The sequence below is a fragment of the Bos indicus x Bos taurus genome, chromosome 7 (genome assembly GCF_003369695.1).
Source record: "Bos indicus x Bos taurus breed Angus x Brahman F1 hybrid chromosome 7, Bos_hybrid_MaternalHap_v2.0, whole genome shotgun sequence".
NCBI classification, from domain to species: domain Eukaryota; kingdom Metazoa; phylum Chordata; class Mammalia; order Artiodactyla; family Bovidae; genus Bos; species Bos indicus x Bos taurus.
The window spans coordinates 78796167-78815583 of record NC_040082.1 but is presented as its reverse complement, the minus strand read 5'-3'; the positions used below and the strand labels follow the sequence as shown (position 1 = coordinate 78815583).

At 36.1% G+C, this 19417-nt stretch overlaps 1 protein-coding gene across 1 annotated transcript in view; it reads right to left on the bottom strand.

Annotated features, from left to right (window-relative positions):
* SRFBP1 (serum response factor binding protein 1) overlaps window positions 1-19417 on the bottom strand; it is a 61586-nt gene that overhangs the window by 15424 nt on the left and 26745 nt on the right. The window contains exon 4 of the mRNA XM_027546958.1: window positions 9177-9248. Within this exon, the coding sequence (XP_027402759.1) occupies window positions 9177-9248 (72 nt within the window). The remainder of the gene's footprint in view (window positions 1-9176; window positions 9249-19417) is intronic.

Below are 19417 nucleotides of genomic sequence, written 5' to 3'. Positions count from 1 at the left end.
ACTTAAGTTTCTCCCTCTTTATATTTACAGATATCTATATATAAATAGATACAGCTAACAAAACACGTACACTAGAACAAAGTAATGCTCAAAATTCTCCAAGCCAGGCTTCAACTGTATGTGAACCGTGAATTCCAGATGTTCAAGCTCAATTTAGAAAAGGCAGAGGAACCAGAGATGAAATTGCCAACATCCACTGGATCATCGAAAAAGCAAGAGAATTCCAGAAAAACATCTGCTTTGTTGACTATGCTAAAGCCTTTGACTGTATAGACCACAACAAACTCTGGAAAATTCTTCAAGAGATGGGAATACCAGATTACCTTACCCCTGCCTCCTGAGAAATCTGTATGCAGGTTAAAAAGCAACAGTTAGAACTGAAGATGGAATAACAGACTGGTTCCAAACTGGGAAAGGAGTACGACAAGGCTGTAAATTGTCACCCTGCTTATTTAACTTATATGCAGAGTACATCATGCAAAATGCCAGGCCAGATAAAGCACAAACTGGAATCAAGATTGCTTGGAGAAATATGAATAACCTCTGATATACAGATGACACCACACTTAAGGCAGAAAGTGAAGAGGAACTAAAGAGCCTCTTGATGAAAGTGAAAGAGGAGAGTGAAAAAGCTGGCTTAAAACTCAATATTCAAAAAAGTAAGATCAGGCCATCTGGTCCCATCACTTCACAGCAAATAGATGGAGAAACAATGAAAATTGTGACAGACTTTATTTTCTTGGGCTCCCCAATCACTGCAGATGGTGACCGCAGCCATGAAATTAAAACAATCTTGCTCCTTGAAAGAAAAGCTATGACCAACCTAGACAGCATATTAAAAAGCAGAGACATTACTTTGCCAACAAAAGTCCATCTAATCAAAGCTATGGTTTTTCCAGTCATCATGGATGTGAGAGTTGGACTATAGAGAAAACTAAGCACCAAAGAATTGATGCTTTTGCACTATGGTGTTGGCGAAGACTCGAGCGTCCCATGGACTGTAAAGAGAACCAACCAGCCCATCCTAAAGGAAATCAGTCCTGAATATTCATTGGAAGGTCTGATGTTGAAGCTGAAACTCCAATACTTAGGCCACCTGATGCTGAGAAAGACTGAAGGCAGGAGGAGAAGGGGATGACAGAGGATGAGATGGTTGGATGGCATCACCAACTTGATGGACATGAGTTTGAGCAAGCTCTGGGTGTTGCTGATGGACAGGGAGGCCTGGGGTGCTGCAGTCCATGGGGTCTCAAAGAGTCAGATGTGACTCAACTGAATGACTGATACGTAAGTATGCTTTATTATGTGAAGGTGAAATCTTACACATAAGGATACAAATATCATCTCTTGAGGCTCAGAATCTTTCACTAATTTAAAAGTTTAAAACAAATGCACAAATAACTAATCCAAAGCAGAACGTGATAAACTTCACAGGAGAGACTGAAAATGTTGTGGAGGTTTATAGAAGAATTAAAATATAGTCAAACATCTTAAATTTAAATAAAAATATTTTGAAGCTTAAAAGCCTAAACAATCTCTATTAACAAATAGAGATTTGTTAATCTCTCTTCCACACCTGCAAGAAACAGTCATCACAATATTGGGAGATATGCAGGAAACCACAATTTTCCTTATTTGAAGTTGACACAGTGTTTGCCTTGGAGCATTCTCAGGAAACTGTGGTTTTCACACACCTCCAGTTTCTTCCATTTCTAATAAATTAAATCAAAAAGGGAAAACACCTCATCTTGGAATGGAAAAATTTTATTTTGGCATATGGGTATTTCTGTGAACACAAAGCATTTGGCGCTCAATTTTGAAAAGAATTTTGAGAATGTACATGTAAATATAAACAAGAGTCTAAAAGTGGAACAGCTCTCTTACATGCAATGTTCATTCCTTTGAAATGTTGTTGCCTTAGAGAAGAACTAACACCTATCTCTGCTCAAACTGTTCTAAAAAATTGCAGAAGGAGGAAAACTCCCAAACTCAGTCTATGAGGCCATCACCATCCTGATATCAAAACCAGACAACGATATCACAGAAAAGGAAAACTACAGGCCGATATCACTGATGAACATAGATGCAAAAATCCTCAGCAAAGTTCTGGCAGACAGAATCCAACAACACATCGAAAGGAACAAACACCATTATCAAGTGGGGTTTACCCAAGGGATGCAAGGATTCTTCAATATATGCAAGTAAATCAAAGTGATACACCATATTAACAAACTGAAAAATAAAAACCATATGATCATCTCAATAGATGCAGAGAAAGCTTCTGACAAAATTCAGCACCCATTTATAATAATAATAATAATAATAATTAAAAAAAACCTCTCCAGAAAATTTGCAAGAGGAACTTTTTACCTCAACATAATAAAGGCCATACACAAGAAACCCACAGCAAACATTACTCTCAACAGTGAAAAACTAAAAGCTTTTTCTCTAAGATCAGGAACACTTACCACTATTATTCAGTACAGTTTTGGAAGTCCTGCTGCTGCTGCTAAGTCGCTTCAGTCGTGTCTGACTCTATGCGACCCCATAGACGGCAGCCCACAAGGCTCCCCTGTCCCTGGGATTCTCCAGGCAAGAACACTGGAGTGAATTGCCATTTCCTTCTCCAATGCATGAAAGTGAAAAGTGAAAAGTGAAGACGCTCAGTCATATCCGACTCTTAGCGACCCCATGGACTGCAGCCTACCAGGCTCCTCTGTCCATGGGATTTTCCAGGCAAGAGTACATGAGTGGGTTGTCACTAGCCACAGCAATTAAAGGAGAAAAAGAAATAAAGGAATCCAGGTTGGAAAACAAGTAAAACTCTCACTGTTTGCAGATGACATGATACTACACATAGAAAACCCTAAAAATACCACAAAACAACTACTAGAGCTAATCAATGAATTTAGTAAAGTCGTAGCATATAAAATCAATACACAGAAATCCCTTGCATTTCTGTACACTAACAATGAAAAATCAGAAAGAGAAATTAAGGAAACAATCTCATTCACCATTGCAACAAAAAGAATAAAATACCTAGGAATAAACCTACCTAAAGAGACAAAAGACCTGCATGCAGAATAAGACACTGATAAAGGAAACCAATGACGACACAGATGGAGAACTCGACCATATTCTTGGATTGGAAGAATCAATACTGTCAAAATGACTGTACTACCCAAAGCAATCTACAAATCAATGCAATTCCTATCAAATTATCAATGACATTTTCCACAGAACTAGAACTAAACATTTCACCATTTATATGGAAACACAAAAGACGACAAACAGCCAAAGCAATCATGAGAAAGAAAACCAAGCTGGAGGTATCAACTTCCCTGACTTCAGACTAAACTACAAAGCTACAGTCATCCAAGACAGTATGGTACTGGCACAAAAACAGAAATATACACCAATGAAATAAGACAGAAATCCCAGGGATAAACTCATGTATACATGGGCACCTTATTTTTGACAAAGGAGGCAAAAATATACAATGGAAAAAGAAAACCTCTTCAATGAGTGGTGCTGGGAAAACTGGTTAGCTACATGTAAAAGAATAAAATTAGAACATTTCCTAACAACACACACAAAAATAAACTCAAAATGGATTAAAGACTTAAATGTTAAGACTAGAAACTATAACGCTCTTAGAGGAAAACACAGGCAGTACTCTCTGACATAAATCACAGCAATATTCTCTCTGACCCACCTCCCTGATTAATGGAAATAAAAACAAAAATAAACAAATGGGACCTAATAAAACTTAAATAAAAGTAAAAAATAAAGCTTTTGCATAGCAAAGAAAGCCATAAACAAGATGAAAAGACAACTCTCAAAATGGGAGAAAAAAACTGCAAATGAAGCAACTGACAAAGGATTAGTCTCCAAAATATATAAGCAGCTCATACAGCTCAACATCAGAAAAACTAACAGCCCAATCAAAAATGGGCAGAAGACCTAAACAGACATTTCTCCACAAAGAAAATATCAGATCACATCAGATCAGATCAGTTGCTCAGTTGTGTCCGACTCTTTGCGACCCCATGAATCGCGGCACGCCAGGCCTCCCTGTCCATCACCAACTCCCGGAGTTCACTGAGACTCACGTCCATCGAAGTCAGTGATGCCATCCAGCCATCTCATCCTCTGTCATCCCCTTCTCCTCCTGCCCCCAATAGAGGTGGCTAATAAACACATGAAAAGATGCTCAACATCACTTATTATTAGAGAAATGCAAATCAAAACTACAATGAGGCATCACCTCACACCAGTCAGAATGGTCATCACCAAAAAATCTACAATCAATACTGGAGACGGTGTGGAGAAAAGGGAATTCTCCTGCATTATTGTAAACAGTATGGACACTCCTTAAAAAACTATAAATAAATCTACCATATGTCCCAGCAAATCCACTACTGGGCATATACCCTGAGGAAAACACAATTCTAAAATACACATGTATCCCAATGTTCACTGCAACAGTATTTATAATAGCTAGGACATGGACCCAAGCTAGATATCCATCGACAGATGAATGGATAAAAAAGATGTGGTACATAAATACAATGAAACATTCCTCAGCCATACAAGGGAACAAATTTGAGTCAGTTGTAGTGAGGTGGATGAACCTAGAGCCTCTTATACCAGTAAAGTAAGCCAGAAAGAGAAAAACAAGTACCATATATTAACACACATACGTGGAATCTAGAAAAATGATACTTTTTACCTAGTACAGAACAGACTGGTGTCCACGCTTGTTGTCTTGTATGTGTATCATACTATCATGTGTAAAACAGTTAATGGGAAATGCTATAAATACAGGGAGCTCAGCCTGGTGCTCTGTGATGACCTAGAGGGATGGGTTAGAGTGAGTGGAGGGAGGCTCAAGAGGGAGGGTGTATATATATACACGATGAAGTGTTGGTTTCTGCCATAAGCAGCATGAATAGATTGCCATGTGCTGTAAACATCATAGTAAAGCAATCTTTCATCAGTTAAAAATAAAAATCAAACTGACCAAAGGAACTCGTACAGGTAGAAAGCTAGTAGCAGTACTTTTAACATTAACTCGACTTCAATTCTAGGTTTTACCTAAAGATAGAAGTCAACACATTCATATTTGTATTTATTAAAAACATTTAGAAACATAATAAGAAACAGTCCTCTTAGCTGAATCAGAAGAATTGTGACAAGTAAAGGGCTTAGAGTCCACATTTAGGAGAACAGGAGATTTTTCTGTATTCATTAAACTCTTAAAATCCCATGATTCCAAAATGCTTTTACATATAGACACTTATTCTATCCTTTTGTCCTAAAATTTCATTTTGCAGGCAGAGACTTTGCTTGTCTAAACCTTGGATCTAACATTTCCTACTGATTGATCACAGGTATATTTTGACCTTTCTGGGCCCACTGTCTCATCTGTTAAATGAGATTATTATCATCTTAATGAGAAAGCTAATGTATATAAAGTATCTAACAAGTCAGCTACTAGCAGATGTTAGCAAATATTAATTTGCTTCCTCTTATCCTTTAAAATCAACATTCAGAAAACAAAGATCATGGCATCTGGTCCCATCACTTCATGGGAAATAGATGGGGAAACAGTGGAAACAGTGTCAGACTTTATTTTTTGGGGCTCCAGTATCACTGCAGATGGTGACTGCAGCCATGAAATTAAAAGATGCATACTGCTTGGAAGAAAAGTTATGACCAACCTAGATAGCATATTGAAAAGCAGAGACATTACTTTGCCAAGAAAGGTCCATCTAGTCAAGGCTATGGTTTTTCCAGTGGTCATGTATGGATGTGAGAGTTGGACTGTGAAGAAAGCTGAGCACCGAAGAATTGATGCTTTTGAACTGTTGTGTTGGAGAAGACTCTTGAGAGTCCCTTGGACTGCAAGGAGATACAACCAGTCCATTCTGAAGGAGATCAGCCCTGGGATTTCTTTGGAAGGAATGATGCTAAAGCTGAAACTCCAGTACTTTGGCCACCTCATGCAAAGAGTTGACTCATTGGAAAAGATTCTGATGCTGGGAGGGATTGGGGGCAGGAGGAGAAGGGGACGACAGAGGATGAGATGGCTGGATGGCATCACTGACTCGATGGACATGAGTCTGAGTGAACTCCGGGAGTTGGTGATGGACAGGGAGGCCTGGTGTACTGCGATTTATGGGGTTGCAAAGAGTTGGACACGACTGAGCGACTGAACTGAACTGAATCCTTTAAAATAACTATGTTCTATTCCCTTCCTTTTTTACATAGTGCCTGGCCAACTGTTCTGCATATAATAGACATTTGGACTTGAGAAGTCCTTGAAATTCTGGCAATAATTGTCTGGAAATGTCACAGTTCTAGTGCCCAAACTCTATAGTTTTAAAACTCTCATACAAATATTAACTGGCTACTTAATCTTTCTAACCATTTCTGAATTTGGAAAATGAAGATACTACTAGTATTACTACACACATGTACACACATGCATGTGCACACATGAATGTTTTCACTTGAAATCAATGTTGTAAGATCAACTGAGATACTAATGTATATGGAAGAACTAAGCAAGCTCTAAGGAGTTACACACATCAGCTTGTTCTGCTCTATTCTGATGGTCAGACAGCTTCAAATGTATAAGCTCTATGTAATAGCCTTATACTACCTCTTTGGTCATCTTTAATTAACTTCCCTTCCTGTGGCAAACCAGTCTTCTCTCCATGACACTCAGCTAATTTATTAACATATTTTGATACAGGAGAACATTAATTCAATGGGAAGAATATCATAAGTGAAATAAAACAGTAACAAAATAGTTGAAATCAAATAGCTCAGGAGGAATCTGAAACCATTCTTAAGCAAGGCAATTTCCCTTGGCTCTAAATCGTCAAGGGTTCCATCAAGAACTATAAAACAGAACTGTCTTCCTTTGTCCTTCTCCACCTCCCTTTCCTTCCTTTCATTTGGAGGAAGGTACCGAAAGGGCAGAAATGTAATGAATTTTTTTTTTTTTGCTTGACAACATTCCAGTTTGAGCCCAACTTTCTACATGTTTATGATACATCTCATGACTATAAATCTAGTGATATGCAAATGTATTTACTATTTAGAAAATATAAATGATAAGCGAATACAGACGCATTTCCCCATTTTTAGGATCACATTTCACACACTGGAAGGTTAAACAAAAGGTTGTAAATGTAATAAGATGCGCTAAAGAAACCTGATTTTACAAACACTACACATACATTAACTAACAATAACCTTCCAAGTGAAAATAATCAGACTGAAAAGTTCAAAGAAAAAAAGACAAAGATATATTATTTTGGATATTTTCAAGTTCCAATTAAAAAATACTGTCAAGCTTCAGTGCTGAAATTTAAATGGAAACATGATATTAGGCAACAAAAAGAAATTGGTTTTTATTCCCATCATAAATTAAATATTACTGAGATACTTTTAGGGTGCAGCAACCAGAAAATGAAAAAAATTTATTCTGGTAAAAACCTTAAATGATTATTTTTTTAAACTCTCAAGAGAAAACAAATACATTCTATCATATTTTTATACAATTACCACTATTCTATTTAACATGTCATTGTTTTGTCAGAAACATATACACCAAGTAAAAAAGTATCACAGAACTAAATTTTTTTCCTCTCTATGAATGAATGCTATGAAGTAAGAATATTTACTGCAGAATCAGGTAGAATCAAAATAAGGAAGCTGTAAAATCATGCTCCTGACTCTTTGGTGTCGCTTTCCTGACAAGGACCATAACAACAAAAACAAACGTTCCCTTTCCTCAAACATACAACAACCTTTCATTTTCTGCCCTTCTTACAATAAAATGTTTTAAAATTCTAATGTCTAATATCAATTAATTGCAGAGAAATGAGTACTAGTGTACATAAATGTGGAGTTAAGAGTATTTTTCTTCTTAAAGCTGTAATAGGAAAACTGCCATTTATAGTTGTAGATTCCAATACATCTCTCCTAGTAATCAATAAAACAAGCAGGCAGAAAGTCAGTAAAGCTGTATATCATCTGTACAACACCATCAATCAGTTTGACTTAAATGACATTTACAGGCCACTGATCTCAATATAATAATATTGCTTTCAAGTACACATGAAATATTCACCAAGATAAGCCATACTTTGAACAAGTAACATAAATACTAAAGTTAAAAGAATAATAATCATAAAAACTATGCTCATGGATCATAAAGAAAACAAAAAGATACCCCAAACCCTCTAATTGTTCAGAAATTAAACAATATCCATCTAATTAAACCATAGGTTAAAGGTGAAGTTTCAAGAGAAATTTAAAACATTTTAAAATCAAAGAAAATAAAATACAACATATCATATATATAAGATGTAGCTAAAGCAGTGCTTAGAGGGAATTTTATTGCATTAAATGTTTATATTAGAAAAAAAGAGAAATGTCTAAATTAGTAATTTAAGCTTCTAAATTAAGAAACCAGAGGAAAGAGCAAGTATACACAAATGCAAGAGGAGGAAATAATACAGATTACAGCAAACATGAATAAAAGTGAAAACAGAAAATCAATAGTTACAAAAATCAGTTAATTCAAAACTGTTCCCTGGTGGAACTGTTATGTAGGCTTCAGAAAAGTGGGCAGAAATGAAAAAGAGGGAAAAGCAAGAAGCAAGTGTAGCAAATGCAAGGGGTAGAAGCTCTGTGTAAAAGTCCATGTAAGTAACTGAACGTAACAGTGGTGTACTCTTACTTAGCTCACTTCTTACTTTCCGAGCTTCAGTTTCCTTACTTATAAAAAGGGGGTAGAAATAATTTCCATAGGATAAATGCAGAGATTAAATATTTATAAAAACTAGTATGTGGAAAAAATAAAAAATCTGTGTTCTAAATAATAAAATTAACAGACTAATTGCAGTCTAGCACACAAATGCCACATTAACGTCAACATACCTTTTAAGGTCTCTGGAGGTGTGATATAAGAATAAAGTAAAATTCATTAATTATCATAAAAATTTTTTTGGTAGCAACAGTAGAGCTCAAATAGAGAAAATCATCATACACTAATAGTAACTGGTTTATTCAAGGAAAAAAAGTTAAAAGAAAAAATGAGGTCAAGAATATAAATATGGAACTATTCCCCAAAGAAATACAACTTACTGCAAAATTACCTTTTTGCAGATTTTTTCAAAGTTGATATCTTCACCAAGAGCAGATTTAGTTACTACATCAGGTTTCAACTCCTGTAAAAGAATAAATTAATTTTAGTTATGACCCTAACTTTAAACTGTCATTATATTATGAGTTGAATTTCTTCCTGTGTTTTGCTTTCAAGGACTCTGTTATTTAAAGAAATTACTACTTATTTTAATGATATTTCAGGACACTGGAAATTCTATCAATTTATAAAGAAAAGCTGATATTTACAGAGAAATACTTAATTTTAATCCTTGATTTAAAAAAATCTAAACCACAAATATTTTTCTACTCTGGAAAGGATAAATCTTTTATTTTAGAAAACTAAGAAACACAGAAAAACAAAGAAAAGTAAATAAAATTACTGGCAATGTTTACATAATTATAATTTTATTATATATCCTTCTACAAGCTTCTTTCAGAGTTTAAGTTTGATATGCATTCCACTAAGGAATCGTCAGTACCAAAATCAGACTGATTCTATTCTATGCAATTGAAGATGGAGAAGCTCTATACACTCAGAAAAACAAGACCTGGAGCTAACTGTGGCTAAGATCATCAGCTCCTTATTGTAAAATTCAGGCTCAAATTGAAGAAAGCAGGGAAAACCACAAGCTTATTCAGGTATGACCTAAATCAAATTGCTTACACTTATACAGTGGAGATAATGAATAGATTCAAGGGACTAGATCTGGTAGACAGAGTGGATGAATAACTATGGACGGAGGTTCATAACACTGAACAGGAGGTGATGACCAAAATCATCCCCAAGAAAAAAGAAATTCAAGAAGTCAAAGTGGTTGCCTGAGATAACCACTGAGAGATAAGAAGAGAAGTGAAAGGCAAAGGAGAAAACATATACCCAACTGAATGAAGAGTTCCAGAGAACAGCAAGGAGAGGTAAGAAAGCCTTCTTAAGTGACCAATGCAAAGAAATAGAGGAAAACAATAAAATGTGAAAGACTAGAGATCTCTTTAAGAAAATTGGAGATATCAAGGGAATATTTCATATAAAGATAGGCACATTAAAGGATAAAACTGGCAAGGACCTAACAGAAGCATAAGAGATTAAGAAAAGGTGCAAAAATACACAGAAGAACTGTACAAAAAACCTCTTAATGACCCAGATAACCACAATGACGTGATCACTCACCTAGTCAGACATTGTGGAGTATGAAGTCACGTGGGCCTTAGGAAGCATTACTATGAACAAGGATAGTGGAGGTAATAGAATTCCAGCTGATCTATTTCAAATCTTAAAAGATGATGCTGTTAAAGTGCTGCATCCATTATGCCAGCAAATTGAAAAACTTAGCAATGGGCACAGGACTGGAAAAGGTCAGCTTTCATTCCAATTCCAAAGAAAGGCAATGCCAAAGAATGTTCAAATTTCCATACAATTGCAATCATTTCACATGACAGCAAGATTATGCTCCACATTCTTCAAACTAGGCTTCAAAAGTACATGAACCGAGGTCTTCCAGATGAACAAGCTGGATTTAGAAAAGGCAGAGGGACAAGAGATCAAATTGCCAAAATATGCTGGATCACAGAAAAAACAAGGGAATTCCAAAAAAAAAAAACCCATCTACTTCTGCTTCACTGACTATGCTAAAGCCTTTGACTATGGATCACAACAAACTGTGGAATATTTTTTTTTTCCCAGAATATTCTTAATGAGATGAGAATACCAGACCATATTACCTGTCTCCGGAGAAACCTGTATGCAGGACAACCAGCAACAGTTGGAACTGGATATGGAACAATAGACTGGTTCCAAATTGGGAAATGAGTACGTCAAGGCTGTAAATTGTCACTGTGCTTATTTAACTTATATGCACAGTTTATCATGCAAAATGCCAGGCTGGATGGAGTTAAGATTGTAGGGAGAAATATCAACAACCTCAGATACACAGATGATATCACTTTAATGGCAGAAAGTGAAGAACTAAAGAGCCTTTTAAAGAAAGTGAAAGAGGAGAGTGTAAAAGCTGGTTTAAAATTCAACATTCAAAAAATGAAGAACATGGCATCCAGTTCCATCACTTCCTGGCAAATAGATGGGGAAAATGTGGAAACCGTGTCAGATTTCATTTTCATTTTTCATTTTCTTGGGCTCCAAAATCAATGCAGATGGTGACTGCAGCCACAAAATTAAAAGAATAATTGGAATAATAGCTATGACAAACCTAGACAGTGTATTAAAAAGCATAGACAACACTTTGCCAACAGAGGTCCATATAGTCAAAGCTATGGTTTTTCCAGTTGTCGTGTCTGGATGTGAGAGTTGGACCATAAAGAAGGCTGAGAACTAATGAACTGACACTTTTGTACTGTGGTGCTGGAGAAGACTCTTGAGAGTCCCTTGGACAGGCAGGAGATCAAACCAGTCAATCCTAAAGGAAATCAGTCCTGAATAATCATTGGAAGGACTGATGCTGCAGCTGAAGCTCCAACACTTTGGCCACCTGATGCAAAGAGCTGACTCACTGGAAAAGACCATGATGCTGGGAAAGACTGACGGCAAGAGGAGAAGAGGGCGACAAAGGATGAGATGGTTGCATGGCAACGCTGACTCAATGCACATTTTGAGAAAACGCGCAGAGATAGTGAAGAACAAGGAAGCCTGGTGTTCTGCAGTTCATGGGTTGCAAAGAGTTGGACATGACTCAGTGAATGAACAACAACAATAGCATAATTCAGTGTTTTGGGTCAATTCATTTTTAACTTAATTTTAAATATAACCATATCTCCTATGACATCATACAAAATTTTTAAATGGTGCTTAAGTATCACTGTATAAATAGAAATGCTATGCCATAACTGGAATTTTGGTTCAGAACTATCCTAATTAGACACTGAGGAATTTAATAAATCAAGCAGTTCACTTGGTAATAAAATAAAAATAAAATAAAATATAAATTATAAATATATAAATTATGAACTTATTCTTTCCTCCCTTCAGTTTTATTCAGAAAAGATCAGGAACTGCCTTTCAGAAAAGACTCTTTGATATGTTATTCCAAATGGAGAGCAGCACCTCAAATGTTAGTATTCTTTTTAGAAGATACGATGAAATCTAACTGACAGCCTTTCTCAATTCTTCTAAGAGTCAGCTATGCAGTCTACTTGTGAAATTCATGGTAAACTCCCAAGACTTTCAAATTGTTGCTCCAAATTCTAAATCTGTATCTATTCTGACTCAGTATATCTAATACATGTTTAAAGGAAGAAGTCTTAAGAAACTATTTTCATTATTCTTGGATTGGATTTAGTAGTTCTAATGATAGGTTATAATCTAGCCACAAAACTCAATTTACTCATATTGTAATAATAAATTATCCTTCAAATTGATTATGAAAGACAGTTGCTATAGCAAAATTCACTAGGGTCTAACAGATCAGTAATATAAGCTACAGGGAATAGTATAATATTTTTTTAATACAAGATCTGAAGTAATCCACAGTTTTCAAAGAATGCCTTGGATGATGGGAATTTTTTACTGCAGCAAATGGGATGGGAAGTTGTGACTATAGAACCTTACCTGACATTCAGCTACTTTCTTCATTATAAATGAATGGCTTCCCATAAGAGTTTGAAAAGCATGTAAGATTGCAAGCTTTGTACATAAAACTCCAAAAAGCCCTCATTTAGGTAAAAAGTAGAGAACTCTAAAAGACAAGTGGTATTTAGAAGCTTGGTCATGAAAGAGTTTCAACAATTTCAGCTTTCAGGCTAGCTATTCAGAAATAGAAGTATAATCTAACCAGCATCTTGGGAACACTTCCACTTCAAGTACATGGGAAGAAGCTAGCTTGAACATGGTTAGGCAGTAAGCCATCTGGTCAAAAGGTCCGAGGAACTACATAAAAACATTGGGGAATAATTTATGTTTATGTTAATCTTGTTTTTCATTTTCTTGATGGGAAAATAAAATGAAGGGCCTAGAATGTAAGTTTTTCAAGGGTGAGAATGGTTTCTTATTCATCTTTGACTATCTGATCCTAGTACAATGACACATTTATTCAACAGAAATGGACCAGGGACAAGAAATTTAAAGTGCTTATTCCTCAGTGAGAGGTCAGTGAAGTCTTTTATCAACAGAAAAGGCAAATTCAGAATTTCCAAAGAATTTTTAGATGCCAATGTGGGCTTTTTCTTTAGAAAAGCAAAGGCAAGTACTATAAAAAAACCTACTAGGACCTACTAGAATGTTGCAAAGTAGAACATTATGCTCCAAAGTATTCTACACTACCTTAATTTTTATGTATAGCAGGAAAAGGCTAAATACTACTTAAGAACTCACTGAAACATATAGCTGTATCTTGAATGGCCAGGAAACCACACTAGCTAATAAGCCAGGCAGGTGCCATAAAAGACAAGACTGCTCTTTCTGAGAAAAGACTTCATACTAACTCAAAAATTAAGATTCATGTCTAGACCCAGGAAAAGACATTTACACAACAGCTCTGTTCCTATTCCAAAGACATTATACATACTCAGTGTAGAAAGGTTGTGTGATCCCCTCATGCACTAGACTTAAACGTAGTGTTAGTCACTCAATCGTGTCCAACTCTTTGCAACCCATGAACTGTAGTCCACCAGGCTCCTCTGTCCATAGAATTCTCTAGGCAAGAAGACTGTGCCATTCCCTTTTCTAGGAGATCTTTCTGACATAGGGATCAAACTCAGGTCTCATGCATTGCAGGCAGACTCTTCAATGTCTGAGCCACCAGGGAAGCCCTCAACATGGTTAAGAAAATACCGGTAAAAATATGAAAGAAAAGACATCAGTTCAGTGCTTATATGATAATTTTACACTATGCCATTTATAGTATTTGGGGTTAATGATAAGTAAAATGACTAAGACAGGAACACTTAGCTTTCTTTTATATAAAACTAATTCTAGTATCTTTTTTCAGATAAAAGTATTTTTCTTAAATTTTAGAGCTTTCTCTACTTTAAATTGAATTTAACCATTTCAAATAATTCTGCAACTTTAAATGCAGAACAAGATGCATTATTACAGATGGTAATTTGCAAATTTTATACCAAAGTCATACATTATGGACTCTGGGGGAAAAAAAAATGCCTAGGTATATTTCAAGGAGAAGGCAATGGCACCCCGCTCCAGTACTCTTTCCTGGAAAATCCCATGGATGGAGGAGTCTGGTAGGCTGCAGTCCATGGGGTCACGAAGAGTCGAGCACGACTGAGCGACTTCAGTTTCAATTTTCACTTTCATGCATGGGAGAAGGAGATGGCAGCCCACTCCAGTGTGCTTGCCTGGAGAATCCCAGGGACGGGGGAGCCTGGTGGGCTGCCGTCTATGGGGTGGTACAGAGTCGGACACGACTGAAGCGACTTAGCAGCAGCAGCAGGTATATTTCAACTTATGAAAAGAAAATGTTGAACACTTTTAAATCAAAGAAATTTTAAATATGACCCAAGCACATTAAAAGGGAAAAAGAATAACAATATTAAAATGCAAAAATAAATAAATAAATAAATAAATAAAAAGCAAAACTATTCTCAATTAGAAAACCACGGATCAAGAAAAAACAATGGGAAAATAAAGATACTGCAACTATGTAACAGGTGTTAAATATTGAATACTTCACTAAACAAGTTGAAAATGAGTGAGAGACTAACATTAAACAAGACAAGTAAAACTTGAGTAATTTTACACAACTGTACAAAAATGCTGCAAAATTTTTTCACTAAAAAAAGATGTTTAAATTTATCATAAGTGCCAGAGAAATTAAAAATATCAATAATTTGCTAATCAAATGCTAAGTGAACTTAAGCTTCTGAAACTGGGCTTAAGTAATTTTTTCCTCCATAGACTTCCTTAATGTTCACTTCCTTAATTTCCTTTATGTTCATCTTCCGACTTGTAAGCTTATTCATTAGTGAGCAGGGCTTGTGTTGACTTGTATAAGACCCACATTCTTTTGTTTTTCGACATTCAATTCAGCTTTGTTTTCTAGCATCAGCATAACTTCTTTTATTTCAAGTTTCAAATAGTTATGATTATCTAAGCCTTCTTAAAGATGAAATAAAACATTAACTACAATATATGAGTTACTAATCTGTTCATAAAACATCATAATTATTAGGGACTTCAGCTATCACATAATTCTACACCTGTGCAGGAAAGGGTTAAAGTCAGCAGGCGTGGGCTGCTCCAACTGCACATTCCTGAGAAGGCCTAACTTCTTCAGGACTGGCCTTTGGCCAGTTCCTAGGAATTAAGTTCTGAGCCCTTGGCCACAGGCTTACCAAGCTGATCAGGTAGTTTACCCTAGTAATGTGATTTATGGTGACTATGTCTTCACTCTGGGGAGTTGGAGTTTGCGTAGTAGGGAGGAGTCATGCAGGTGATTCATGTCTCTGTGACTGGCTCCCAATAAAACCCCTGACACCAAGGCTCAAGTGAGCTTCCCTGGTAGGCAACACTTTGCAAGTGTTGGCATACATCTCTGCTAGGAGTGTGTCCATGCAACCATACTATACTGGCTGAGGGCATCTACAGGCTTATGTCTGATTTTTCCTAGACTTCCCTTAGGGGCCTTTTTCTTTTGCTGATTTTAATCTGTATCCTTGAATATAAATAAACTGTTATTCTGAGTATAAAAGTTGCTTTTTGTTTTTTTTTCCTGAGTCCTGTGAATCCTTCCAGTGAATCATTCAACCTTGGGCACCCTCAACCATTCAATTTTAAAAAGAGAAAATGAGAAGCCAATAAAGTTTAAGAAACTCATTAATTTAAACTAACATTGCTCAAGTTTCCCACATTAAAGATAGCCATTCACTAATAACCAGACCCAGCAGAACATTTCAGTTCCTTATTCTACAGTGCCAGATGCTATGCAGCAAACTCGGTGGGAATTAGCTAATCTCAAATTTTGATTATTTGGCTATCTTCTTGTCTTTTTTTCTCTCCAAAGGCTTTTGTTTGAACAAATGAATATACCGAGTCATAACTAAACATAAAACTAGTGTGATGTTGTCTCTGGCTGAGTGGGCAAAGTATGTTTGCAACCAAACTATTCTGTATCAGGCTGTGGGGAGGGACACTAAGACGAAAAATAACTTGAAGGCATTAATCAAGCTGATGCTTTTAATTCCAAGAGACTCTCATTAAGGTTGGGCTTTTAATGTAATAAAATATAAAACATGTTTGTACTTTCCAAAATGTGATTAAAACTGGAACATGATATTTTAGATTACGAGGGGTTAATCTCTAATACCAGGGACTTACAAGGTGCCAAGAAAAGTCTGGATTCTTGGAGGTATTTTTTGTCTATTTGGAAATGAAGCAATAAATGCATTTCTCTGAAATAAAGAACCTGAAATAACTCGTGAGAGAGCTATTGACATCCAAATTCATGCTTTTCCACAGATGGGAATGTCATTATGGTTACCCTTCAGTGACAACAAAAACCCTATTTCCTATATACTGTTCTACTGTCTCCTAAATACAGTACCAGATGGAACTTCAATAAGGTTATACTCTGTCACCATATCGCCAAGGGATTTTTCCAAATAAAACATCTCTGTCTTTGTCCTTCACCTATCCCTGTGTTATCTACAGCATTTAATGGCATCTCCAGCCTCTGCTACTCAGGTTAGACAGCTCAGAGTCATCTGATACTGCGGGCCTCCTCGTCACGCCTCTGCTATGCTCCCATCCCCCTTTCCACTACTCTGCTGTGGTGTCTGTTGAATTTAGTTCCTCCTTTGGATTACCATTATTGTACCCACAGAATCAGAACTTCATTATGGATTGTGTGGGTTATAATAACGTAACTGAGTTTCCTGCCTCCACAACCAGTAATTCCAAGGACCATTATGTCACTGTCTTGAATACAGAAAGAAGCCCAAAACCTTTATTCTGGTGTTGAAATCCTTTCATTATCTGGTCTCGGTGCCTCCTTCTAACACTATAATACTCTTTTTCCATAAGTCTTATATGCATTCATTCAGCTTTACATAGAATTCCCTGAATAAGTTTCCTATTCTCCCACCCCAGTATCTTTGCTGCGTGCTTTAACAATTTTTATTGCAAAATGCCTTTCTCTTATCAGTCACCTGGCTTTCTCACGCTTTCTCCCCAATCAAGATCTATTAATGTTTCAACTCTTTGTTTCTGAGTGTCACTGAAATGAAGCAAGGCTTCTTAGAGACATGGCTGAATAGAATCTAAGGCAGAAAAAAGTATAATCCATGCAACGTTCTGTTACGCCAGGAAAGAAAATTGGGTTCTCTCAAAAACTCATAAAAGGTAGCTTAGAAAGGATACTACTGGTCAAATTTGGGTGTCAAAAGAATAATGACAGCAAAGAATCATAACCACACTGACCATATAAGTAGCTGTTTAAACCAGTACCCATCTGAGAGTGAAATGAGGCTCTATTAAAAATAATGCTGGGACAAGTGATGATTACCAGAACACCAGGGAAATCTAGTCATATAGCCACCCTAATCATAACACTTGCCAATTTTTCTCTTTTTCTCTTAAAGCCACTGCAAGCAGACTTTTAGCACGATTATCCCCATCAATCTCATTTTTGTTTTCACCAATCTCCACACTGCTAAATCTAATGAGCAGACCTCAGCACTCCTCTTACTTGAGGAGCATCAGGTGTCTTTTAAGCACCTAGAAAAGGGCATGTCATTTGGTAAATGTTCAGAAATACTTGTTAACAGAATAGATACTGAAGTTATTTTTACCCATTAGGCATTATAAATTGCTAAACTAAGTATCTATTATCTCAGTATTGGGTATAATATATGCCAGACCTGCTAGTAAACCCTGCTTCTGCTCAGGAGCTGAAGGAACTACAAGAGAGTACACTTAGAACTATGTCTTTCCTTCACATTTGTTATTTTTCAATTTTCTAAGTTAAAAACAAAAGACCCCATTAATTTTTATCCATGACTACACTGAGATGTGAATCTAAATCACTATCACAGATAACATAATTTCATTTAGGCAAACTTGTAAAATAATCTAAAAACTTTATAACTCTTGATCTTACAAGTACTTTCTTTACAAATTTTCAAAACAAGCACAATAAAGGCATATAAATTTAAGTGTCCATTCTGTAACCTGTGAAGTTACAGTCAGTCACTTTTTTTTTTTTAATTTTATTTTATTTTTAAACTTTACATAATTGTATTAGTTTTGCCAAATATCAAAATGAATCCATCACAGGTATACATGTGCTCCCCATCCTGAACCCTCCTCCCTCCCCATACCATCCCTCTGGGTTGTCCCAGTGCACTAGCCCCAAGCATCCAGTCTCATGCATTGAACCTGGCAGGAAGTTTCTCTTGAGTCCTCAAAGCAGTACTAAGTGGTGCTCCTCCAAGACATCTACCAGTAGATGTATTGTATTCAATACACTGGACTGAAACTGTTTACATGTCCATGTCGCTCATCAGACTCCAAGTTTCTCAAGGGCAAATGCCATACTGATTTCTATATACCTGTAAATTAGTACAGTATTTGGCATACAAAGTACAGACCTAGTACATTTTTGTTGAGCTGAAATAAAGTGCTTTGGCCATCTGGAAGGTTCTGAAGTCATTATAAAAATGTGCAAACTCTTCAGGCAAAGTACAGTTCTAAACATACCAGGTAAAACTTTCATTTTTGGATCCTACGGTACAAAGTAAAAGAATGAGAATGATTTCTGCACTAGTCTAAAGTCATAGTGCAACATGGACAATGATGATGGACTGTGTGGTATGCTACGTCTCCAAAAGACCTCTGGTTCAGGAACTCTGTCGTTGAATAGTTTTGGCCTACCTTTAAAAAAATGGTATTGAAGACAATGGCTATCTCAAATAATATTTCATCCATGCAAATTATATGGAGTAAAAGACTACAGAGATTCAAAATCTTGAAAAATTGAAAGAGTACCATACTAGGAACATTGATGTGGCATATTTTATTTAATCCCTACAGCAAATAGTTCAGACAGGAATTATTTCAAATTTTAAGGTGAAGAAACAGACTCAAGGACACAAATTAGTTAATGGTACAAAAACAGTATCAATCCAACTTGTTAAAAATTTCAGGAAATAATGTAAATGGTTTATTCTTCTTCACTGTTAGAATTACACCCTTCTGCATTTTAAAAGTTACCAACTTACTGTTGATTTTAGTTCAAAAAACTACTGAAATTCAAATTCTTAAATCCAAAAT